Source organism: Nerophis lumbriciformis, linkage group LG34, assembly GCF_033978685.3.
Source record: "Nerophis lumbriciformis linkage group LG34, RoL_Nlum_v2.1, whole genome shotgun sequence".
Taxonomy (NCBI): Eukaryota; Metazoa; Chordata; class Actinopteri; order Syngnathiformes; family Syngnathidae; genus Nerophis; species Nerophis lumbriciformis.
Window position 1 is genome coordinate 6,531,064 of NC_084581.2, and position 25,060 is coordinate 6,556,123.

The 25,060-nt window shown below is 39.3% G+C and overlaps 2 protein-coding genes and 4 non-coding genes across 7 annotated transcripts; all 6 read left to right on the plus strand.

Annotated features, from left to right (window-relative positions):
• Positions 1 to 1,135: 1,135 nt before the first annotated feature.
• e2f6 (E2F transcription factor 6) lies at positions 1,136 to 16,656 on the plus strand. 2 transcript variants are annotated; one of them, XM_061929367.1, is made up of 8 exons: positions 1,136 to 1,579; positions 9,281 to 9,583; positions 9,715 to 9,761; positions 13,784 to 13,839; positions 13,907 to 14,090; positions 14,169 to 14,321; positions 15,855 to 15,972; positions 16,044 to 16,656. In XM_061929367.1, the coding sequence occupies exons 1-8, from the start codon at positions 1,154 to 1,156 to the stop codon at positions 16,212 to 16,214; spliced, it is 1,458 nt and encodes a 485-aa protein (XP_061785351.1). In that variant the 5' UTR covers positions 1,136 to 1,153; the 3' UTR covers positions 16,215 to 16,656. The 2 variants fall into 2 exon arrangements, with proteins under 2 accessions (XP_061785351.1, XP_061785352.1); XM_061929368.1 differs by lacking the exon at positions 1,136 to 1,579 and adding an exon at positions 4,998 to 5,265.
• Positions 16,657 to 17,308: 652 nt separating this feature from the next.
• On the plus strand, positions 17,309 to 24,563 carry rps7 (ribosomal protein S7). The gene is made up of 7 exons (XM_061929119.1): positions 17,309 to 17,378; positions 17,861 to 17,946; positions 18,132 to 18,203; positions 18,546 to 18,689; positions 23,246 to 23,310; positions 23,968 to 24,118; positions 24,453 to 24,563. Exons 2-7 carry the CDS (start codon positions 17,872 to 17,874, stop codon positions 24,528 to 24,530), a joined length of 585 nt encoding a protein of 194 aa, XP_061785103.1. The 5' UTR covers positions 17,309 to 17,378; positions 17,861 to 17,871; the 3' UTR covers positions 24,531 to 24,563.
• LOC133576633 (small nucleolar RNA SNORA73 family) lies at positions 18,272 to 18,489 on the plus strand. Its single transcript, XR_009811667.1, has one exon. It is a non-coding gene; the product is annotated as a small nucleolar RNA SNORA73 family (small nucleolar RNA).
• LOC133576635 (small nucleolar RNA SNORA73 family) lies at positions 19,040 to 19,258 on the plus strand. The gene has a single exon (XR_009811669.1). It is a non-coding gene; the product is annotated as a small nucleolar RNA SNORA73 family (small nucleolar RNA).
• On the plus strand, positions 23,376 to 23,593 carry LOC133576632 (small nucleolar RNA SNORA73 family). The gene has a single exon (XR_009811666.1). It is a non-coding gene; the product is annotated as a small nucleolar RNA SNORA73 family (small nucleolar RNA).
• Positions 24,161 to 24,378, plus strand: LOC133576634 (small nucleolar RNA SNORA73 family). The gene has a single exon (XR_009811668.1). It is a non-coding gene; the product is annotated as a small nucleolar RNA SNORA73 family (small nucleolar RNA).
• Positions 24,564 to 25,060: the final 497 nt, after the last annotated feature.

Here is a 25,060-nt window from a genome sequence, read left to right on the forward strand (position 1 = left end):
TACAAGCTTGGTGGTGGAACACAGTGTGCTCGTAGGTTGAGGTACTAAAATATAGCATTATTTAGTGTAACGATTGCTTATTCCTTCAATGCGGCATTACATTTCCACTATTATTGGTGCGTTCTAAACAAATTCCTTTCCTTCATATTAACTTGAAAAAGATCTGGACTGAGCATAATACATTTTTCATTCCAAACAAAGTTAAAGAACTACACACCAAAGCTAAATTATACACTTGTTACTCACTCCTATGCAAATTCATCCAGGATGTTTCTCCAGAATAACCCTCCTGTCATATTGAAAAAGAGTTGATTTAGCACATATTTTTTCATGTCCCTTCTCCCACCTATTCTGGACTGAACTTTCGGTTTACTGTTCAGTACGTATAACACACTTTTTAATACACACTTTTAAAAAACCAAGAAACAGTCCTGTTTTTACGATGTAATTTGTGATATACGATTCCATAGCCCATAGCAATGTCATGTAAGCCAAGTATTTTTTTTGTTTTATTCTAAAAATTTTAAAAAATTGCATAACTCAATAATGATGACAAAGAATAACAAGGACATGAAAACTTCCAACATTCTAAAAAACATTAAAAAATATTTTAGTTCAGAATAAATCTAAAAATTATGTATTGTTTTGTTTTTGTTTTATTTACTTTTAAGCTTTACTTTTTCTTCCATTTCCTTTTTCAAGTAGTTTTGTTTTAATATTTTGGACAATTGTCTGGAAAGTTTGGCAACGAGTAAATATTTTTGATGTCAATATTTTGTTAATCTTTATGTTCATATTGCTGTTCTGAAAGATGGCGTTTGTTTTGTGTCATATTTTTGTTGAAATAAAGTTATGAAGAAAAAAATTACATTCTGCGTTCCTTTTATTCACACGCATGCGCATATGCCGGGGGTCCGGACTAAGCTAATAAAGCACATTTTAACACTTATTTCCTAGCTTCGGACCAAAAAACGATGTCCACACATACAATCCTTCTCAAAATAGACGCATAAGTCATTTTTGGGCTCGGTTTCTGATGGCAGACTTTGTGTTTTAGCCACATTTTATCTCCGAAACCTGCGTGATTGGCTCATCCGCCTGGTGACGTCAGCGACAGAGCGACTGGAGGCAGTTTCTGCATTCCTACTACATCATGTGTTTTGCTTCCATCTATATCCCGAATCATGCGATTTTCTCCTATAATTTCAACAAATCATTCATTATGCCCAGCAGGTGCGTTGCAGTAGGTTGTAGCAATACAACAAAAGAAGGAGTCAGCCTGCACACATTTCCAAGAAACAAGAAGATGAGGAAAGTATGGACCGCTCAGATCAAATTGACTCGTGCAGAATGGGACGGACCCAGCGAGAGGAGCGTCGTTTGCAGCGATCATTTTAATGACTCCGACTTCGAAGATGAAGGCCTTTGGTTGGAGTTTGGAATGAAAAGATCGAAAAAACTCAAACCAAATGCAGTCCCGAAAATCAAGAGCATTTCTGAGGGCAGAGAGACTGAATTAGAAAGTGCAGACAAGAGAAAGAAGAGCAGACACGACGCGCGAAAACCACGGAATAAGAAGGTAAGCGAGAGTGGTCCTGGGGAATACCGGGAGTTTTTACCGGTGGACAGTCTTTGCTTTCTTTTTTTCTGCGTCTTTACGTACGGCAACAGCTGAAACCTAGAGCGAGAGAGAGTGAGTAACTGTAATACTGTGACACTGTTGTCTTGCATGCAATCAAGCCGGGTTTAACACATACAGTTCATTTCCGGTAGAACAGCTTTCAAAACAAAACACATCTCTGACGCTATTTACTAGGGCTGCGAATCTTTGGGTGTCCCATGATTCGATTCAATATCGATTCTTGGGGTCACGATTCAATTCAAAATCGATTTTTTTTCCCCGATTCAACGCGATTCTCGATTCAAAAACGATATTTCCCCGATTCAAAACGATTATCTATTCATTCAATACATAGTATTTCAGCAGGATCTACCCCAGTCTGTAAAGGACACTGTTTTATCAACTGATTGCAATAATGTACATTTGTTTTAACTATTAAATGAACCAAAAATATGACTTATTTTATCTTTGTGAAAATATTGGACACAGTGTGTTGTCAAGCTTATGAGATGTGATGCAAGTGTAAGCCACTGTGACACTATTGTTCTGTTTTTTTTATTTTTATAAATGTCTAATGATAATGTCAATGAGGGATTTTTAATTACTGCTATGTTGAAATTGTAACTAATATTGATACTGTTGTTGATAATATTCATTTTTGTTTTACTACTTTTGGTTTGTTCTGTGTCGTGTTTGTGTCTCCTCTCAATTGCTCTGTTTATTGCAGTTCTGAGTGTTGCTGGTTTGGTTTTGGAATTTGATTGCATTGTTATGGTATTGCTGTGTATTGTTTTGTTGGATTGATTAATTAAAAAAAATAAAAATTAATAATAAAAAAAAATTAAAAATCGATTTTTAAAAAAATGAGAATCGATTCTGAATCGCACAACGTGAGAATCGCGATTCGAGTTCGAATCAATTTTTTCCCACACCCCTACTATATACAATTACCACTCATTGGGTTTCACCTTTAATTGCATATTACTGTCTGTCTTGTTTCAGTGTAAATCTTTAACCGAATATTTATTTGTATTTATTCTAGCAGTTACTCTTTTTAATGGTCAACATAAATTAGCTCCAACAGCACGGTGAAACAGGGGTTAGTGCGTGTGCCTCACAATACGAAGATCCTGGGTTCGATCCTGGGCTCGATCCTGGGCTCGGGATCCTTCTGTGCTAATTTATGCTCAACATAAATTAACCCCCACATGCGTCTGGGATAGGCTCCAGCACCCCCACCCCCGCGACCCCGTAAGGCACAAGCGGTAGGATGGATGGATCAATGGGTAAAGTTGGTACAGTATCTGCATGGATTGTAGGATAGGAAAGCATATTTTTTATTCATCCCTCAATGGGGTAACGTTGTGGTGGTAGTGCAGATTTTACATACAGTTAAACAAGTCAAACATAATAAAAAAAACTATGAAAAACTAAAATGAATCAGTAATAATAATAACTCTTCAACTATAATGTTATCTGATCATGCAACACATAGCGAAAATGTTTTTGTAGAAATAAAAACAAGTACTTGAATATCTGCTTGTCATCTTGACTAATGATCTCAAAGCAAGTTATCCATCAATTTGTCTGTAAAAAAAAAGATATAATTGTGTAGAAATATAATGAGGCGATTATATATTCATATTCATTTATATTTACTGTTACAAGCAGCCATCTGAAGGCAGCTGTAACTGCAATGTGGCCCTCAATGAAAATGAGTGTGACACCTGTGCTTTAGATCCTTTAAATTACTCATAATACCATATTTCTTGTTAATTTGTTTTTTTAAATGAAACATAACCCTGAAAAACATTTATTTTGTTAGAACTTAACCCATTTTTATTTTTCCCTTTAAAAAAAGCTCTGACATCTAAAACTGATACAAAAAAAATAAAAAAGGGGTGCAATTGTAATCTCATGTGAAGGGTTTTTGAGTAGTTTAATGTTTTTGTTCAGGGAACATTTCATGTAAGAGGGGAGAATATGTTATTTATTTTTGCCTTATTCAGGCCACCGTAGCATGCAGGCATCAGAGCAGTGTTGGGATGTGTGTCTCCCGTCACACGGACATAATAGAGACAGTCAAGTGTTTATTGTGTACGTGTTAAAACTCATGTATTGTTACTCATGTAGTAACAATGTAAATAATTCATTAACTACTCACCACAACATCCAGAGATTGGGAGGAATACATTTTTTGTTGCATTGTGACTTTCATGTCAACTCATTACCAGTCAAACTGTCTGATTTTCACCAACAGACCCTACTTTACTGGAAATTATTGTTTAAACACAATTTCTCTCCACACAACACACATATATGGAATAACCGTTACATTCTAGTTAATAAAAAAATCCATATATATAGAAGAATGCAACTCTGTAGGTATTTGGACTGTTAGACATTTTATGGACAGTTGTGGCACTTTGTTTACGTATGAAAAAATGTATGAAAAGTATCAATGTTGTTGTTAAAAAAAATCTGTTTCAAAAGATCACCAAAGCAATACCTCTATGCTTCAAATCTGTGGTGACTCAGAATGTTTTGTATTCAAACACGACCCCTTGTCTGAGAATCCTTAATATTGAAGATGTTCATGTCTGTGATGAAAAATGTTCCAATAAATATATGAGGGCAGACGCAGTATTAGTGAAAGAATATTTTTTCCTGGCACAGTTCATAGACAGTATATCCTGAAGGACTTTACAAAAGTTGAACTAAAGAAAATAAGGACAATATATATTACATACCCAATTCTTCCCAAAATGAAAGAAATACAATTTAAAATTATTAATGGAATATACCCTTCAAATGATTTTTGGAAACTTAAATTTAACATGGAGGTTGATGGCTGTTATATATGTGGAGCTGTAGAGGATGTCAATCATCTGTTTGTGGAATGTGAGAGTGTGCAAGTGTTTTGGGAGGATTTATGAAAATAAGGCCTACATTTTCTAATTGGCTTAATAATTTACAATTATCAATCAAATCTTGGAGGATGATTAAGAGTACAAAAGCCCTTAAATTGAGATCTTTGTTAAAAACATTTAAAGTGATTTAGGTAGCCCCTTTTTGTCTTTCATATTTTTTATTATTATTATTTATTATTATTTAATACTCTATCTGTATTTGCTTTTGTTTTGGTTCCTTGACATGTTTCGCTGATGTTGAAAGTGCCTTGACTTTTGTGTGCATTATAAATGTATGTTTGTCGTTCAATGAAAAAAAAATAATTAAAAAAAATATAATAAAGAAAAAACCTACTCACCGCAACACAATTCAAAGTGATCCCGATTAAAACAATGTATTTTGCTCGTCCTCTCCAATAGATGGCGCCCTAGCAACAGGCGCAGATTTGTTTTCACTCCGTTGTTGTACTTCCGCGTCAACAAACACAATTTCCGGTGTGAAGAAGAATCGTCAAGCCTGACCAGCGGAGTTCAAACTGAGCTATGTGGACATAGGGCGGGTTCGGATGTGCTTATAGTCCAGATTGTTTTGCTGTGCGTCTCGGGCTGAGGCTCAGCATGGGCAAGTGTGTTGTTTCCGGATGTCCGAACCGCGTGTCGAACGGTAACCGTGGGGGCATCAACCGACCACCGAAGAGGTTCTTCCCCTTTCCCAGAGACCCAGCGAGGGTGAAGGTATGGACTTGAGAGCAGAGCATAAACATGGCACATTTGACAACTTATGTGTTTTTTGTCCTTCTTTAGTTGCTAGCCTTTAATTGGCATGCATTGCTGTTAGCCGGTTTGCTTACGTGATGACGTCATTTAACGCTAAATCTAAACCCTTATTTGCACAAAGTTGTAATCTTTGGCTTGCTTTCATCATCCTAAACTTCCAGGCTTTTAGAACTTTATTTTCTACAAAAGTTTAGCTTTAATGTTTTGTAGCCTTCTCTTGATGTCTGGTGTATATATTGAAGAGGATAACATTTATTACGTTATTAAACCACACAATATAACATATACTAACAGACCATCCTTCACAGTCTGATCTATGCCTAACATTAAATTAAACTGCACTTTTAAAAAAAATGTTGCTCATCCACAATTCTTGCGAGACAAAAGCACACGTCTTTCTCTTTTCTGTGTTCTAAATAGCAAAAAACTGCTAGCACGAGGCGGCTAACAACAGGGTTTGAAATTAACCACGGCAAGTGCCACCTCCAAAGACATGCATGTTGATTGGCAACACTAAATTGGCCCTAGTGTGTGAATGTGAGTGTGAATGTTGTCTGTCTATCTGTGTTGGCCCTGCGATGAGGTGGCGACTTGTCCAGGGTGCACCCCGCCTTCCGCTCGAATGCAGCTGAGATAGGCTCCAGCACCCTCGCGACCCCGAAAGGGACAAGCGGTAGAAAATGGATGGATGGAAGTGCCGTGACCGCCCTTGTCACTTGCCGTAATGCCCTAAAAAATTGACCAGCATCGACGGCAAGAACATGCCGTGACCGCCCTTGAATTTTTACTTGTTAATGGACTAGGGATGTAACGATAAATGGTATAATGATAAACCGCTGTAAATTTCCTGACGGTTAGTAATACTGTTTAAATTTGTAATTACCGAAAAACCGTCATTTATTATTGAAAAGAAAAGAAAAGGAGTTGCCGCAGCACCGGCGCATGCGCACTAACGTCGTTTGGCTTGAAACATGGAGGAACTCAACGATAGACTTTGCTCTGTAGAGTTCCTCTCGAACTAAACGGAGCCAAGCGTTTTTTTAACTTCCTTTTCCCTCGTTTCATTTCCGTGCGTTCAAGAGCGCTCTGCTGCTGTTAAATGACGACAGGTGTGGACAATATTGGAGAAAGACTCATTTGTCCCACGCTAAAAGAATACCGTGGCGGAGATGTTGATTTTATTTTATCAATAGAGCGTCCATCAGCTGCTGTGACTGAGAGTTAGTGACGTGAGGAAACATGCAGCAGGTGTTGTCACAACTTCTTTATAAAGTCTTCAGTTTGTTTGCTGGGATGCTCACTCGTCCTTTATTTAACTGCAAACTTTTTCTGTGTTCCGATAACATCAATACTAAATACTAAAAAAAATGGTCAGCTCTTCTAATTGAACGCAGGCTGTGAAGATTGTGTATTAGATGTGAGAGGTATCACTCTTGTTTTTTTTGTGGGCTAATCTGTTGCGCTAACGCACTGGTTCTTAACCTTGTTGGAGGTATCGAACCCCACCAGCTTCATATGTGCACTCACCGAACCCTTCTTTAGTGAAAAATAAAATGTTTTTTCAATTCAAGAAAAAGTTATGTTTTTTTTTCCTGGTGCCCAACGTGAACTGTGCATGAACATCACCTTGTTCAAAGAACAAAACCAACACCGTGCATGAACTCACAACAAATTACACACATTACCATGAATTGATTAACGGGGACCCCGACTTAAACAAGTTGAAAAACTTATTCAGGTGTTACCATTTAGTGGTCAATTGTACGGAATATGTACTGCACTGTTTCATATAATGTATTCTCTTCCTTTGCAATCTACTAGTAAAAGTTTCAATCGATCAATCAAAAAACCTGCAAATCAGATGGAAAATTAGAGGGAACATTGTTTGGGGGTATCCATAATACGCTGATAGGGAGAAGTTTTTATTTACATGATAAGTCGGATGTCTCTTTACCTCCGTGGCGGAGGCTCCGCCGAACCCCTGAGGCCGACTCACCGAACCCCTAGGGTTCGATCGAACCCAGGTTAAGAACCACTGCGCTAACACATGGTGTTTTATGGAAAAGAACAAAGCTTGTTTATTAGACTTTATCTTCATTAGCCAAACTGCTTTGTGATTTATATTGATATCAAAAAGTAAACACCATGATTGTACATGTTGTGGATTTGTTCATTTCAGAAAGTTACTTTGAAAACCATTCATGTGACATAGCAAGCACGTTAATGTTTTATTGTGTATAGTTAATTCCTATACGACATATTTCTGCTCAAACTCTTAATGGATCTGTCCCGATATGGCATCTACATCCACATTAAAATGTACATAGCTTAAAAAATACTTCTCTGTATTAAAATATAAAAATAGAGATAGAGGCATAATGTAATGCGAGAAGGGTGACAGATTAATACTATTAATGAACATAAAGACAAATATTTGCCTTTAAATATATGGATTAAGTTTATAGCCTTATTAGACATTACGTTCACACCCCAACCCAACACTGTTTTACCTAACATAATAAACAATCCTACCGGTAATTAATTAATAATCATGATTATTATCGTGATTTCACTATTGATAAAAAATTATCTTGATTATTAATTTGGCCATAATCGCGCAGCCCTATGTGTAAGACTAGATCTCATATATGATGAACACACTATTTTTATTCATATGGACAACAAGTGCAGTTACATCTTATGGCCATCAGGTGCCATCTTGCAAAATTCTTACATTTGTTTTTATTTGTTTATCTCCTATGTCCATAAGGTGATATCTTGCACAATTTACACATTTAGTTTTACTTAATTATGTTATTTTGTTTCTGGCATATTACTTTGTTTATAACACTCGTGTTGTTTTCATGTTCACATTCAATTTTTACATGATAAGTACAGTGTTTTTATTAACAATAATGTTTCTTCTTCAAAGGAAATCATTTTTGAATGTGTTTTTTCTGTTTTTTCAATAAAACTTGGTTAAAAGATTTCAGTAAAAGTACTTTTAGAAAAATTTTGAGCACATTTAAAAATACCGCGATAATAACAGGGATACATTTGATCACAATAACCGTGATAAGAAATGTTCATACCGTGACATCCCTAATTGTAACGTAATTGTTTTGTCAAATAAATTGATTAAAAAAAAACATGACTTTTTTTCTTACATTTTCAACTGTTTAAGACATCGCATAATTAACGTTAATCGGTATAAACCACGTGGGTGCAGCCATTTTGGAAGCGTGTGCCAAAGGTTAACCGACAACGGGAACGGCCGAGTTGTTCCAAGATTTTCCGAGACATACACCAGTTCCATCAGGGTCTGGAAGGGCGTCAGGTGTTTGGTGAATTTAGGTCAGGCACCTCTCAAAATGCCGATTAAGGAACGAATCAAAAAAAGAAAACACAAACAATTACAGGCTATTGGGAAAAATGTAGCAAGCTACAAAACTTCTTTAGGTTGGTTAATCTCATAGTTTAAATGGACTGTTAAATTAGTCGATCGTTTGCCCTCGAAACTCAGCAGTTCTAGACCTGTCACTGTTTATGTGCTGTATCGTGAATGTTTATTTTGATTCGTGCCTTTGTTTACTTTTTTGTAAACCTGAACATAAGTCGCTGATGTAAACATTAATGGAATGAAAATTGCATGGCGTTTTATATATTTGTTTACACACAACTTTACTAAAGTTTTCTACAAAGTAAGTCATACACTATATGATAGTCAATTTACATTTATTGGCATTTTATTATTTGTATATCATATACTTGTGTGTATATTATATATACACGCGTGTGTGTGTGCGTGCGCATCTCAAATAAGGAATGTGGATGACAGGCAAAATTCCAAAAAAGTGCGGTTTTCCTGAAAGACATCTTCATGTAGACAAAGGTGGTTCACATATTAGAAACTGTTGTTTATACTGATATAGAGAAGTACAACCACAATAATAAACATGATGATGATATGAAGGTATGGCTGGCGGCGTTACGAGAGACGGACAAACAAGATCTGGCAGAGCCACACCTGATCTGTGAGGAGCACTTCCTGCCTGAAGACATCTCTGCCAAGGGGGTGAGCAACGACGCAATCCCCATCATGCCGCCTTACCTGGATGGACCGCTAGGCATCATCAACCCCTGGGGAGTCGAGTCGTCCGAGGAAGAGGACCAGTGGGGCCCTGTTGGCGGCGAAGAGGAGGAGGATAATGAAGAGGAAGGTCGGCATGAAGCAGCTCAAGTGGGACCTCCTCCTACACCACCGCCACCTCAGAAGGTGAGCTCCTGATCGCATGTGCGTGCATACAAGTTTGGTAACTTGAAAAAAATTCAATAATATCTTATTTTATTAATAAAAACACCTGTAACTATTACGCTGGAATATTTGTAACTCTTTGTGCTTTGTAGGCGCCGAGTCAGACTTTTCACGTTACTTCAGAGGCCAAGACATCGAGGTAAACATTTTTATTTCATACTACATTAACGCATACAGTATTTTAGATTTCAAACACCTGCCATAACCTTTTAATGCATATTTTTTGTAGAAACTGTTCGGGTGTCTCATAGGGTTGGGGGAAATTATTGCTTCTTTGATGCATCACAATTGGGACGTGGACAATTCTGAATAGATGGACAAACTTCCAAATATAGTTGATTTAGGTATGTTACATGAAGTTATACAGATGGTTCTAAAATGTAGAACTAGCGCTTACACACACAGAACAAAAACACACCAGCAGGAGAACAGAAGCCACGCTAAACGCTAAGCTAGCTTGAATGTGAAGTAATGAAACAAAACAATACAATACAATATAGGGCTGGGCGATATGGCCTTTTATTAATATCTCGATATTTTTAGGCCATGTCACGATACACGATATATATCTCGATATTTTGCCTTAGCCTTGAATCAACACTTCCATCCATCCATTTTCTACCGCTTGTCCCTTTTGGGGCATATAATCACACCAGTATGATGATTCTATGTGTCTACATTAAAACATTCTTGTTCATACTGCATTACTATATGCTCATTTAAAATTTTAATGCAGAGAGTCAATTTACCAAAACTGTATTTATTAAACAGTTATTAAGCAGTGGCACAAACATTCATGTCATTTCCAAAACAGAAAGTGCAAGATTGAGACATTTTAAAACAAGCTATGAGTGCACTTTTGTGCATGATGTCACTAAGATGACATATCAAAACAACACTAAATTAAAGTGCACTTTTTGTACAGAACGCCACTACAATAGTTTAAAACAAATAGAGTGCACTTTTGTGTATGATGTCACACAAGATATTTAAAAAAGTGTAAAATAAAAATTACCAGCAATCCATCCATCCATTTTCTACCGCTTATTCCCATCGGGGTCGCGGAGGGCGCTGGAGCCTACCTCAGCTACAATCGGGCGGAAGGCGGTGTACACCCTGGACAAGTCGCCACCTCATCGCAGGACCAACACGGATAGACAGACAACATTCACACTCACATTCACACACTAGGGCCAATTTAGTGTTGCCAATCAACCTATCTCCAGGTGCATGTCTTTGGAGGTGGGAGGAAGCCGGAGTACCCGGAGGGAACCCACGCAGTCACGGGGAGGACATGCAAACTCCACACAGAAAGATCCCGAGCGCAGGAGCGAACCCAGGATCTTTGTATTGCGAGGCAGACGCACTAACCCCTCTGCCACCGTGCTGCCCCAAAAATTAGCTGCATAATAGGAAATCAAATAGCGTATGTCCTTCGCTATGTGTTAGGTTACTGCGGACGTTATCTCCTTCTGTTATTGACTATTTTTTTCATATGGTGTAGATGTGGAAATTGTTTCTTCTGCATTTTGTTGGCTGTGGCACCGGCCGGAGATGTTGACATGCAGAGTTTCAAGCACTCTTCGTTCTCTAGCGGGTGACTTTTCAAATGATGCTACAAATTAGCAGTAATGCTACTTTTTGTAGCAACGCTTCTTCTGCATACTTGACATATTACGGTTGTCTGTTCAACATATTCCCGCTTGAAGCCAAACCACCACCAGACGATGGACCCACTGTGCTGTTTTTCTTGGGAATTAATTATTCTTCCTTCATTTATTACCAGATTCGCACCTTCTTTCTCTCGTATTACCACTGGCATCGCTCCGCTAGCAGCTAACGTTAGCCATGCTACTACCTGTCTGCTCCGCGAGAGCGTATGACGTTGCACGCGCAACAGTATGTGACGTATGTAAAAAGGTGCGCTTGTTTTATGTCTCTGTGAGAAGGAGAGACAAGAAAGAGTGAGAAGAGCATGTAGTGTAATGCCCGCAGCTAAAAGCAACTGCGTGAGAACGTATACTCGAATATCACGATATAGTCATTTTCTATATCGCACTGAGACAAACCTGCGATATATCGAGTATATTCGATATATTGCCCAGCCCTAATACATCCATCCATTTTCTACCGCGTGTCCCTTTTGGGGTCGCGGGGGGTGCTGGAGCCTATCTCAGCTGCATTCGGGCGGAAGGCGGGGTAAACCCTGGACAAGTCGCCACCTCATCACAGGGCCAACACAGATAGACAGACAACATTCACACTCACATTCACACATACAACAAAAATCTTTTATTATTAATAAGTCAGGAGTGACGATAAGTAGGCGTGTCAAATTAACATGTAAATTGCAATTAACTCCAGTCATATTTAGCGTGTTATTTATTAAAATCGCGTTAATTTAATTATTTATCTCTAACGTCACTTTCTCTATGCCTGTAAGTTTCCTCACCCTCTTATGCTTGACTGAGAGCAACAACAATACCGCCGTGTGGCACAAAGATAATATGAAGCACGGCAAAAAGGTTGTCTCAATCTGCCACGAGACTGATGTTAGTGGCTTTAAATAGTGGAGATAAAATTAATGATATCTAAAATAGGACAAAAAATTCATAATGAGCTTACTTAGCAGAAGCGTGTTAAATTTTAGGGTTTGTAGAAGTTTGAATGTTACTTTGTTTTTAGCATAGAGTAGACAATGTTTTTTGTTGTTTATTTCTCATTTTGCTTGTGCAAAAGATATAAAGAAATGGTGTCACTTCCGTGTGTGTTATGACGCACATTAAACTGACTTTTTACTATTGTAACTATATATGATATATTACATGTACAATGATGTGTATATTATATTTAAAACCAGAGCATGTTTGCATGGATGTAAATGTTTTTAATCACTCGTGTGTGCTCGTGTGTCTGCCATTGGATGAAATAAAACCAACAATCGTTAATAAATAACTTAATGCTCTGTCATTAAAAAGGTTTAGAATATGAGATAATGTTGCACATTGATGTATTCGACATATGGTTATGGTATTAGTTTATTTCGAACATGCATACAGTTACAATATGGTAAATCACATGTTTCCAGTTTCGCATTATACATTATACGAAAAGGAATATGAAGATGCAGAGTTTATTTAATCGTACCCCTTTTCTTTTACATAGCAATTTCTAACACATTTGTTTGTGTTCAGTCTGTAGCCCAAACATTAGCTATATTAAATAAGTAAAAAAATAAATAGGGTTCTCAATAATAAATAGTTAAATCGGTTGTGATTGACATAATGAGATGAATAGGATTATCTAATTTCTAATAAGGATTACAGTGTTTGTCAGGATTATTTATCCTTGTATTTTGTAAACACTTATGAGTTTGAACAGTTTCTTTGACTTTGATCATATTAGTACTTTGTTGCTTAATCCATTCTTATAGTTTAAGTCTACTTACTGATATGCTAAAGGTTTTAAAAGGGATGTATTCTGATTTTTTTTGTACATTTATAACACTTTGTTGTGGTCTACGTAACATGTAATGGTGGTTCTTTTGTCAACATTTTGCATGGATTATGTTTTACAAACCGTCAAGTCGCTTTCTAACTGTCTCTTAAGGATGCGTGGTTTTGTGCGCGTTCTTGTTTATGTGGCTCCACTTGAACTGCGTCTTCTCTCCATCAGCCATGTTGTAGTTCTTAGCGCTTTTTAGCCGCTCTGACATCCCTGCCTCCTCCAATAACACCTGGGGGTTGAGTTTTGCTCGTAACGCCTGCAGAGAGAGACTCCAGGCCTATAGACACAACAACTACACCCTGAACAATGAGCATATGCACACACACACACACACACACTCCACACCCACCCCTTCACCTCACCCCACGTGGCATGTTGGAACACGAAGTAGCACACTAGTAGCTGGCAGCTTTGAGACGGATGCCCGCCCCCTTGCCCCTTGTTGCAAGTCCCGAGTTGTATGTTGTATTATGTATATGTGCTTTGCTATCAAGTTTTTTTTCCTCACTCGATACTGGGCCTCCTCAATAGGAGCCCAGTTTCAGAACATCTTCTTTTTTTTTTTACTCATCCTCCCCTAGCTTCTATCTTTTACCCACCTTCTACGGGGCGCCGGAGTGGAATGAATTGACATATTGGCCTTCTTGTCTGCAGTGTGGACCTTCCCTCCAAAGAGAAGACTCTAACAACAAAGCAGTCAAGCGGACACGGTAAGACTTACTAAGTAAAAATGCTTAAAAGGGAAAAAAGCTGTAGTTCCAACTGTCTTCCTCTTAGACACGTCCCTTTTCCTGCTGACTCAACGTTTCCTGCAGCTCTTGCTGGTGGCTCCAGACGGCTGTCTGGACCTCCATCAGGTGGCCAGCAGCCTGCAGACCCGCAAGTGTCACATCTATGACATTATCAGCGTCCTGGAGGGCGTCCGCGTGGTCCAGCGGACGGCCAGAAGGGTCCAGTGGATGTAAGTCTGTAATATTATGTTTTTTTCTTTTTTAGTGCACTAAAAACATTGTGTCCTTCTTTCACTGTTGTCCCACAGAGGACATAGTCCAGTCTCCAAGTTTCTGTGGAAGAACGAGGAGACTTTCCAGAAGGAACTAGAAAACTTGAAGATGGTGGAGAACGCGCTAGACGGCCTCATCAAAAACTGTGCTCAGCAGCTCTTCGACATGACGGATGACAAAGTAAATGCCACATATCCTTTTGTCATTACAGGGCGCTCTAACAAGCTCCCTTTTTAAGTGTGCTAAAGGACACAGTATGGCTATGTCTAAATTGGTGCAGTTGCCTACTTAGACTCATGTGCAGGATCTGTTGTCTTTTGAGTGTGTAACACTTATGTACCTAAACTTAGTCTGAGTGCATAAGTGTGTTATATTAGTGTACTTGCACATATTTTTTGACTGCACTTATCTTTTTGAGTGCATAAATCTGTCACACTTGCCTACTAATACTAAGGCCATGTCCACACAAACACGGATTCTTTCAAATACACATATCCAGGTTAAAATGATCGCCATCCACACGAGTGTAGTTTAAAAACAATGTTTGTCCACACGCTAATGCATAAACATGCACATTTTGACCAATCAGAAGCCTGGAAAAGCAGCTACAGCTGACTTTGTGGCATTATGCCTCTGTTAATACAATGTATATTGTGATATACTAGACATACAATGACATGTGCATTATTTTTTAAATCAGCCCACACTTACCGTACACAGGGAGCATTATAGATCTTTTTTAAGTGCACATGTGTTGCTGAAACCCAACACTCGAGGAATTATAGCATGTTTAATCAGCATCATGGTGACATATTTCATGTTCAGTGAAGTGTACATTATCTTTTAAACCAGCGCACATTAACAAAAAGCAGAGGAAGCCTCTTGATTGTTTAAGTGCCTAAACACGCGTGTGCTGCTGCAAAACTCTTGTGGAATTATAACGCATTTAATTATTAATATAGTGATATTTTAGTGTACATTGTCCTGAAAATCAGTACACACCAACAAGGGGCCCAGGATACATCATGTTTTTTATTTTTAGTCGCCTAGGTGCATACGGCCGCGTAAGCGCGCTGACGGTCGCGCCCCCCCCCCCCCCCCCCCATCTACACAAATGGAGCCAACACACGTACAGTAAGTAAATAACTTCATGATCTGTTGTTAAGGGTTGAAAACAATAAATAATGTCACACTTTTCTTATGAAAAAAGCAAAAAGTAGGCCCTTAGTCTTTTGAATGCATAAGTGTTACACTTGCATACTTAATTTTTGAATGCATAAGTGTATTACATTTGCGTACTTACACTTAGTTGTTTGAGTGCATTAGTGAGTTTTTTGAGTGCATTAGTGTGTAACACTTGCATACTTACACTTAGTTTTTTGAGTGCATTAGTGTGTTCACATTTGAGAAGTACAGCAAAATGCAGTACACTGTCAATTGGATGTTTGCTCAAAACACTCAAAATTGTTGAGTACGTAGTGATACACTTAACGCTCTCTTGAACTCTCGCGATAGTTAGTCACCATTTTGGCTACTTAGCAGAAGGGGAGGGGCTAACTTGAGAACGGAGTGAAGATGGTTGTTTGCGGTAAGTGTACAATGACAGTAATGCAATTGGGACAGCACTATTTTGTCAACAAGTACAAAGTGTACACGGTATACTCATTTAAAATATTCCATTTGAGAGACAGCCTGAGATTGCTCCTTGACTTTTGTGTGTGCACGGCGGCCTATATCACACACGAGGACATCAGCCGGCTGCCCTCCTTTGACGAGCAGACGGTGATCCTGGTCAAAGCTCCGGAGGAAACCAAACTTGAGGTCCCGGCGCCCACAGAGGTAACCAAACACAGAAAGGCAAACATTGACAAGCTAGAACCTCACCAAGTGTTTATTCATCACCTGTGCAGGACAGCATAAAGGTCCATCTTAAGTCGAGTAAGGGTCCAATAACGTTGCTGACCTGCGACATCGGGACAGGAGGAGTGAAAGTGAAAGAAGAGATGAGCGGCTGCTTCATGACGCTGGAGGAAAGTCGCATACAGATGCAAACGTTGCACACGGACAGTAACAGCCGCTAGGGTGGCCTCCTTTTTTCCTTTTCTTTTTACACTCTGGATGGTCCGAAGCTTTGTTTGCTTTTGATTAGTAAACATTTGTCACTGAATCCAGCAAGAATCTCCGAAAGGCATCTGTGCAAGAACATCAGTCCAAATTCAAAATTGATGTTTAGTTTTTTGTTGTTGACGTGTTTTATATGTCTCATTTATTGCAGTTAAAGGAAACGCCTTATAAGAACCACAAATGTAAGAAAGCATCACTTGTAAAACAAAACATCTGTTGTTTTTCTGTTAGCCACAAGGAGGCGCTAGTTGTCTTCAGAGAAAAGTTTTTGGACTCTGAATTTTGTTTTTTTCATTATCATGGTTTGATTGTTTTTTCTGTTTCAGAGAATAAATCCATCAAATATGCTGTAAATACTAATAAAACCTACTAATAAAGTCCAAGTTGTGTAAATCGCCATTAATGTAGTGTAGCCTCAATGATTCCTATTTATAGTTACTGTATTAGTCATAAACATTTACATGATACATAACGTCAATATAGTTGTGCATAATTACAGTTCAGATAATGTGGAAGTTTAGAACATGCTATGTAAATGTGTTGTCTGTTTAAAAGATCATTTCATGTGGCTGTCAGCAATTTGTGTTTAAGAAACAATTTTCTGTTGAAGTCTGATTTTGTTTAATGACTTTGAATAGATAACTTATTTACAATTATACAATTTTAATTATGATAGTTTTATTTTGAATACATTTTTCTGATTGTTTTTATTATTTTATATACATGTTTTGTATTGAATAAATATGCAAACAAAAAGCGCACTTTCCTTTCACAATTTTTGACACATTTTAGGGTGAGCAGTTTACATAAAAATACTACCTACAAGAATAGACTAACGGACAAGATAAGGATAAAATAGTTAATACTATAATAAAAATGAGTCCAATAAATGAATAGCAAAATATTACATCAAACAGGCCTTGTCTAAATTACTTCAAATACGTTTATTAAAGACCATAACTTGAATTATTTCTAATATTATTAGACCGAACGCGCTCTCTTGAACTCTCGCGATAAACAGACGAGATCGAATCTTCTCGCGGTAGTTCACTGCACCACTGCATTGCATTAATCAAACTCTCGCGAGGTTCCGTTCTCTTCCCTGGCCGTCGTTGACTGAGGTAAGTCGTGATATTACTGCAGCACCGACTTTGGACTTCTTTTTTTGTGATAAAACAAGTGTAAAGGGGCACATTATGACATTGTAAACATTTATTTATCCGCGATGCTTTAGATTACCTGACATGTGGTGGCGGATGGCTTTTTAAAACGACTTAGTAAAGCGTAGCAAAATAGCCTGAGTGAAGGCTAGTTGTAATGGGCAGCTAGCTAGCAGGCCGTGCATGTGTTCACCAAACTGCTTCGTTTTTTAAAAATATTTTATGGCCGTGGAAGACAATTCGCGTGTGAGTCTTCCTGTTAATTACGAATGTTACCATAAAATATTCTTAATAGCAGGCTGTGCTTAGTGACTCTGCTTGTTAAACTGCTAGCCAACGTGTGGATGTAGTCAACTAGCCAGTTAAATTGGCAATCCTTATGGCTTTGATTTGTTTGTGTGGTCTTATTTGATGTAACATGAGATGAATCTTCATTTGTGCAGAGACAAAGGCCATGTTCAGTACCAGTGCAAAGATAGTAAAGCCGAATGGCGAAAAGCCAGATGAGTTTGAGTCTGGGATTTCTCAGGTAAGAGTTAAAAAATGTAATTCAGTTAACACATGTTAAGCATGAATTAACGCTGACGTTATGACCACACGTTTAAATACAAAGTAGTTACCTGGATTATCATCACATGTAGTAATGTGGTTTCATCTGTTGTAAAATTGCCATGCTAATCATCATTGATGTTCATGGTCATGTGTGTCCTGTAGGCTCTGCTTGATCTGGAGATGAACTCTGACCTCAAGGCTCAGCTGAGAGAGCTGAACATCACTGCAGCAAAGGTAAGTGCTTAACTAATTTCTACTTATGCGTCTTATTTGCAAGGAGCAAAGTTGTCATGACGTTTTGTCCGACGTGGACATCCAGGGAGTTGCTTTCCTGGCTCTGTCCTGGTGGCATATGGGAGCGTAGCCTTGAGCTAAGACGTACATTCCTGTTCCACGCCGTCGAAGACAAAGTTCTGTCCCCGACTTCTGGTCGGTGAGGACGAGCATTCTGCATATTCCTACAACTTCCCAGAGTCCTTTTGGGCAGTTACTGGGGAGCCAAACCATGCAGTGTACATTACATTCTGAATCAAGGTAATCTTTTTGTAGGAGATACTAAACTAATTTTCTCCTCAGGAAATTGAGGTTGGTGGTAACAGGAAAGCCATCATCATCTTTGTTCCAGTTCCTCAGCTGAAGTCCTTCCAGAAGATTCAGGTGCGACTGGTGAGGGAGCTGGAAAAGAAGTACAGTGGGAAGCATGTGGTCTTCATTGCACAGGTGAGAAGCTGCTGAGCGTGTACTATATCGGGGTCACTTGATGCCAGACAGTGTCTCAAGTCATGGTACAGGTCCAGAAGTACATCTGGTGCTGATGAACTCTAATGTATCTTCTATTCGTCCTGGCAAATTTTCCATTCAGCATTTTCTTCCCTGCAAATTTGCAGATTGGTTTTCTTTTCAAAAATAGACTATTCTATTGACATCTCACTTTTCATCGAATTTTGCCATTTGCTGTTGGAACCAACACTGAACCCCAGTGATAAGCATTGTTGCGCTTTTTCTCAAGGTTATCAGAATAATAATCTGCAATTTTGAAGTTGATATGTTCCAAGAAGTTGTTGTTGAATTCGACGTGGACATCCAGAGAATTACTTTTTTGGCTCTGTCCTGGTGGCGTATGGGAGCGTAGCTTTTAGCGAAGACGTATATTCCCGTTCCATGCCGTCGAAAACTAAGCTTTGTCCCTGGCTTCTAGCTGGTGAGGACGAGCGTCCTGCATATTCCTACAACTTCCCAGAGTCCTTTTGGGGCCGTTACTGGGGAGCCAAACCATGCAGTGCACACTGACACAACTTTTTAAGAACTTAAATGTTTGTATAATTTGGTTTGTGTGGGCATATTTAGGGAAGCAATGTGGCTCAGATGGTAGCGCGGCCATCCAGCAACTTGAGGATTTCTGGTACAAATCCAGCTTCCGCCATCCTGGTCATGGTCATATGTCTGTTTGGTAGCCGGAGAGGCCGTAGACTGTTTACACTGCACCCGGTTATTGTGACAAATGATCACGTTTACTATTATCACCGCGGCCATTTTAAATGTGCTCAAAATTTTCAAAAACTACTTATACTAATATATTTTAACCAAGTTTTATTTAAAAACACAAACACATTCAATGTGTATGTACTTCAAGTACCGTATTTTCCGCACTATAAGGCGCACCGGATTATTAGCCGCACCTTCTATGAATTACATATTTCATAATTTTGTCCACCAATAAGCCGCCCCGGACTATAAGCCGCGCCTACGCTGCGCTAAAGTGAATGTCAAAAAAACAGTCAGATAGTTCAGTCAAACTTTAATAATATATTGAAAACCAGCGTTCTAACAACTCTGTCCCAAAATGTACAAATGTGCAATCACAAACATAGTAAAATTCAAAATGGTGTAGAGCAATAGCAACATACCGGTAATGTTGCTCGAACGTTAATGTCACAACACACAACACACAAAATAAACATAGCGCTCACTTTCTGAAGTTATTCTTCATTCGTACCGGTAAATCCTTCGAATTCTTCGTCTTCGGTGTCCGAATTGAAAAGTTGCGCAAGCGTGGCTTCCAAAATGGCCGGCTCCGTCTCTTCGAAGTCATCGGATTCAGTGTCGCTGTTGTTGTGCAGCAGTTCTGTGAATCCTGCCTTCCGGAAAGCTCGGACCACAGTTGTGACAGAAATATCTGCCCAGGCATTTACAATCCACTGGCAGATGTTGGCGTATGTCGTCCGGCGTTGTCTGCCCGTCTTAGTGAAGGTGTGTTCGCCTTCGGTCATCCATTTTTCCCACGCAGTTCGCAGTCGTGATTTGAATGCCCTGTTGACACCAATATCCAGCGGTTGGAGTTCTTTGGTTAATCCACCCGGAATGACGGCGAGTGTTGTATTTGTGTGCTTCACTTGTTTTTTGACACCATCTGTGATGTGGGCGCGCATAGAGTCGTATATCAACATGGACGGAGCAGCGTGAAAAAAGCCACCCGGCCTCTTCGCGTAAACTTCCCTTAACCACTCGCTCATCTTTTCTTCATCCATCCATCCCTTCGAGTTAGCTTTTATGATGACGCCGGCTGGAAAGGTCTCTTTTGGCAAGGTCTTCCTTTTGAATATGACCATGGGAGGAAGTTTCTGGCCATTAGCATGGCAAGCTAGAACCACAGTGAAGGACGACTTTTCATTCCCAGTGGTGCGAATATTCACCGTACGTGCTCCCGTTGTATCAACAGTGCGGTTCACAGGAATATCAAAAGTCAGTGGAACCTCGTCCATGTTGATAATGTTCTCTGGCCGGATCTTTTTTTCCGCTATCTTCTTTTTACAATATGCACGGAAAGTAGCCAGCTTTTCTTTAAAGTCGTTAGGCAGTTGCTGTGAAACAGTGGTCCGTGTGCGGATGGAGAGATTGCGTCTTTTCATAAACCGAAAACACCAAGAAGCACCACCTTTAAAATCATCCAGGTGAAGTTCGCTTGCTAGCGTTGTTGCCTTCATTCGAATAGTGATGGTGCTGACACTTCTGCTTGCTGCTCTCTGCTCAACAACCCACTGTTCGAGTTCGTCCTCCAACTGTTGCCATCGTGCTTTGTTCCCTCGGAAGCTCTGTTTTGTCTTCTTTACCTGGCGCAGGTCATCTTCTTGCTTCCTCCACCTACGCACCATTGATTCATTTATGTTATATTCTCTTGCTGCTGCTCTATTTCCGTGTTCTTCGGCATGACTTATTGCCTTAAGTTTAAATTCTGCGTTATAAGCGTGTCGTTTAGTAGGAGCCATTTTGTAGTCTGGTCTTTACAGATGTAGACAAACAAAGGAAATGAAACGAAATATCCGCGCGCTTCTTTTTCTTCCGGGGGCGGGCGGTAGCGCTTCCTGTTCTATGGGGGCGGGTGCTTACCTTGGCGGTTGCTTGCGTAGAAGAAGAAGCACTTCCTGTTCTACCGGGAAAAAAGATGGCGGCTGTTTACCGAAGTTGCGAGATCGAAACTTTATGAAAATGAATCGTAATAAAGCGCACCGGGTTATAAGGCGCACTGTCAGCTTTTGAGAAAAATTGTGGTTTTTAGGTGCGCCTTATAGTGCGGAAAATACGGTAGAAAGATGAATGTACATATGAAAGCAACACAAGCATTATAAACAAAGTAATATGGCAGAAACAAAATAATACTATAAATGTGAACATTTCGCTAAATAATAACTACGATTATTTTTATCAAGATTGAAATCACGATTATTTATTTTTACATTTTCTTAGGAGGTATTTAAGTTATTTACATGTACTAATGTATGTACATGCTGTATCGGGACAGATCCAATAATTATACACCATAAAACTAACAAAATTCTATGTCGCATGAATGGTAATTAAAGTAATCACTTTGTGTAATGAAAAAAACACAAGTAATGTAAAAACATGGTGTTTACTTCGTGAAATCAATATAAAACACAAAGCAATTTGGCTAATGAAGATCAAGTCAAATAAACAAGCTTTGTTCTTCTCCAACAACCATGTACTGTAGTGCAACCGTTTGCCAACAAAAATAAACATGAGTGATACCTCTCACCTCTTAAACACAATCTTTGTGTCTCGCCGACAACTAAGCTTGCGTTCAATCCGATGAGATGACAAAACATTTGAGCTAGTATTGATGTTACTGGAACACTGACAAAGTTAGCAGTTTAATAAAAGACGATTGAACATCCCAGTAAACAAACTAAAGACTTTATAAACGACTTGTGGCAACGCCTGCTGCATGCTAACTCAGCTGACGGAAGGATGCTAGTTGCACTTTCAAAATGAAACGGCAACATCAAACACCGAGACCCCACGGAAGTAGAAGCTATTGAAATGAAGCGATCGGCTGCATTTACTAGGAGGGAACATTTTCAGAGCAAAATCTGTGTAGTCGCCTCCATTTTTCTCGGACTGAACAGCTCTAGTGCGCAGGCCCTGCTGTGCATAATTTTTCAGGAAGCAGTGTTGCCTAAAATGCATTAATAAAGTTTATTCGGTAATTAAAAGTTTAAACGGTATTACTAACCGTCTGGAATTTTATCGCGGTTTATCATTATATCGTTTAACATTACATCCCTCGAATGGAAATATATAGTGTAATATATTTGGGAGGGTTCTGATCTTTTTATGGCTTTAAGTAAAGGCAACACAGACATCAGCGTGGATCTATGTTAGCTTTATTTTTCAAAATCACGTGCACAATGTACGTAAGCAAATACCACAGCACCAATCCCGGGCCTTAAACAAGTGTTATTTCTTCGGAATTAAAAAATATATTTATAAATTGCATATACCGTAACCTATTATTTGCACACTAAAGATGCACCGAAAATTCGCCCGCCAAAAAAACAACTGCTCACCAAAACAAGATTTGTGATAAAGTATCCACTCTGCTGACGGGCTACATGTTTCTCCGCGTGAACGAATGACGTCACATTCAGGTCAGGTTGCAATTTTGGCTAAAGTACATTTGAATAGACCAGATTTCAAATGGATTTGGACTACCCCCTGATGTGGCCTGAATGTGATGCAAAAAGATAAGATTTGAAGCACTTTTGAGTGTTAATACTGGCAAAAGATTTGGTGTGCAGTGTAAAGAGGGCCTTAGGCCCAGATTGGCAGCTACGTTTCTGTCTGTCTACCTCAAATCTAGTTTACCACCATTATGCCGGGTTCTCAGTTGTCACTGTAATGCACTTAGTGTCTAGAAAGCGCTATATAAATCTAATCCATTATTAAGATGTTATATTTGACTCATTGTTTACTTTCAGAGGAGAATTCTGCCCAAACCCACCAGAAAAAGCCGCATTAAGAATAAGCAGAAGCGTCCCAGAAGGTAAGTTCTGAATGAATGTTTTGTTGCAATTTTTTTAAGAGTGATGAGGTCTTCATGTTTGTAGTCTGATGTGGGCATCCAGAGAGTTGCTCTCCTGGCTCTGTCCTGGTGGCGTACGGGAGCGTAGCCTTGAGCTAAGACGTACATTCCCCTTCCACACCGTCAGAGACTAAGTTCTGTCCCCGGCTCATAGCTGGTGAGGACGAACGTCCTGCATATTCCTACAGCTTCCCAGAGTCCTTTGGGACCGTTACTGGGGAGCCAAACCATGCAGTGCACACTTTGAGTCTTAAAGTTGCTGTATGTCGGTCATTGTGACCTGCTCTTCTTAAATCAAACCTTCAGGACACGCATGGAGAAAAATAACTCCACAGCTTTAGATTGGTGTTTGGAGTGAGGTGGCGGTCTCGCTCACCTGTTTGAACTCTGCACGGCAGCCATTGTTTTTTGTACGCTTAGATCCTTCGTTTGGATGAGCGTGTAAGGACATGAAATAAGTCAATCAAAGCCAATATTTAATTCAGTATGTGCAGAAGTTTTTACCATGTTTAACTTCTAATTGTTAAATAGTCAGTTCAGTATAATTTAAGTATATTTGACTAATGTATGGTTCTGATGTAATGTTTGAGTGTTCATCAATGTTTGCTTGTCCTCTAGCCGCACACTGACGTCGGTCCATGACGCCATCTTGGAGGACTTGGTGTTCCCCAGCGAGATTGTGGGAAAGAGAATCAGAGTGAAACTGGACAGCAGCAGACTCATCAAGGTCCACCTGGACAAGGCACAGCAGAACAACGTTGAACACAAAGTATGTCGTCACTGACAGCCTCTTAATAAGTTTGTCTGTAATCCGACGTGGACATCCGGAGAGTTGCTTTCCTGGCTCTGTTCTGGTGGCGAATGGGAGCATAGCCTTGAGCTAAGATGTATATTCCCGTTCCACACCGTCGGAAACTAAGCTTTGTTCCCGGCTTCTAGCTGGTGAGAACGAGCGTCCTGCATATTCCTACAACTTCCCAGAGTCCTTTGGGGCCGTTACTGGGGAGCCAAACCATGCAGTGCACATATTAGCTGTAATCATTTATGAAATAAAGCTGACAAAGTTTAGAAATAATGTTCATCACTGTTACAATATCTTTCAGGTGGAAACTTTCTCTGGTGTCTACAAGAAGCTCACTGGCAAAGAAGTCGTCTTTGAATTCCCTGAATTCCAGCTGTAAATGCAGATGACAAAATAAAGTTGTTTACTGTTATGTGTGCCTTGTATCCTAATTAACCTATTTCTAACCCTAATTTACTTTGGACAAGTCAAATGCATTGTTAATATTCTGACAGTTTGGTTGGTTGGTCGACAAGATGGTCAAATGTCTGATAAAACTACACAATGACAAGCGTGATAACTTTCCTGTAAATATAAAACCAATTGTATTTGATTGTACACTGTTTCAGTAAGTTTTGGCACTAGACTTACGCTAGCATTTACCTATTGCAGGTCTATTCAACTGGTGGTGCTGGGGCCAAATCTGGGCTGAGAATGACCAGAGTTCAGTTCAAAACTTGGGAGAGGCTTTAACTTATTTGCTGCAAATTAAAAATAAAACACAACACCCCTGTAATGTAAGGACCAGAGCCAACAGGCGCTGGCCCTTTTGACATTTTAACCTAAAGGTTGCGTACACTGCAGTGCACACTTGCATTTGGATAGAGGCTATTTTTTTCTTATGTTTGACTCTTGCCAAAAGTAAAGACA

What these genes read in the sequence shown, in the direction of transcription:
- e2f6 (XM_061929367.1), top strand. Translation starts at nt 1,154, where the DNA reads ATGTGTTTTGCTTCCATCTATATCCCGAATCATGCGATTTTCTCCTAT. An exon ending in CACCACCGCCACCTCAGAAG is followed by an intron (nt 9,584 to 9,714) that starts GTGAGCTCCTGA and finishes TGTGCTTTGTAG; the next exon opens with GCGCCGAGTCAGACTTTTCA. An exon ending in TCAGAGGCCAAGACATCGAG is followed by an intron (nt 9,762 to 13,783) that starts GTAAACATTTTT and finishes TCTTGTCTGCAG; the next exon opens with TGTGGACCTTCCCTCCAAAG.
- rps7 (XM_061929119.1), top strand. Translation starts at nt 17,872, where the DNA reads ATGTTCAGTACCAGTGCAAAGATAGTAAAGCCGAATGGCGAAAAGCCA. An exon ending in TTGAGTCTGGGATTTCTCAG is followed by an intron (nt 17,947 to 18,131) that starts GTAAGAGTTAAA and finishes TGTGTCCTGTAG; the next exon opens with GCTCTGCTTGATCTGGAGAT. An exon ending in ATGTGGTCTTCATTGCACAG is followed by an intron (nt 18,690 to 23,245) that starts GTGAGAAGCTGC and finishes GTTTACTTTCAG; the next exon opens with AGGAGAATTCTGCCCAAACC.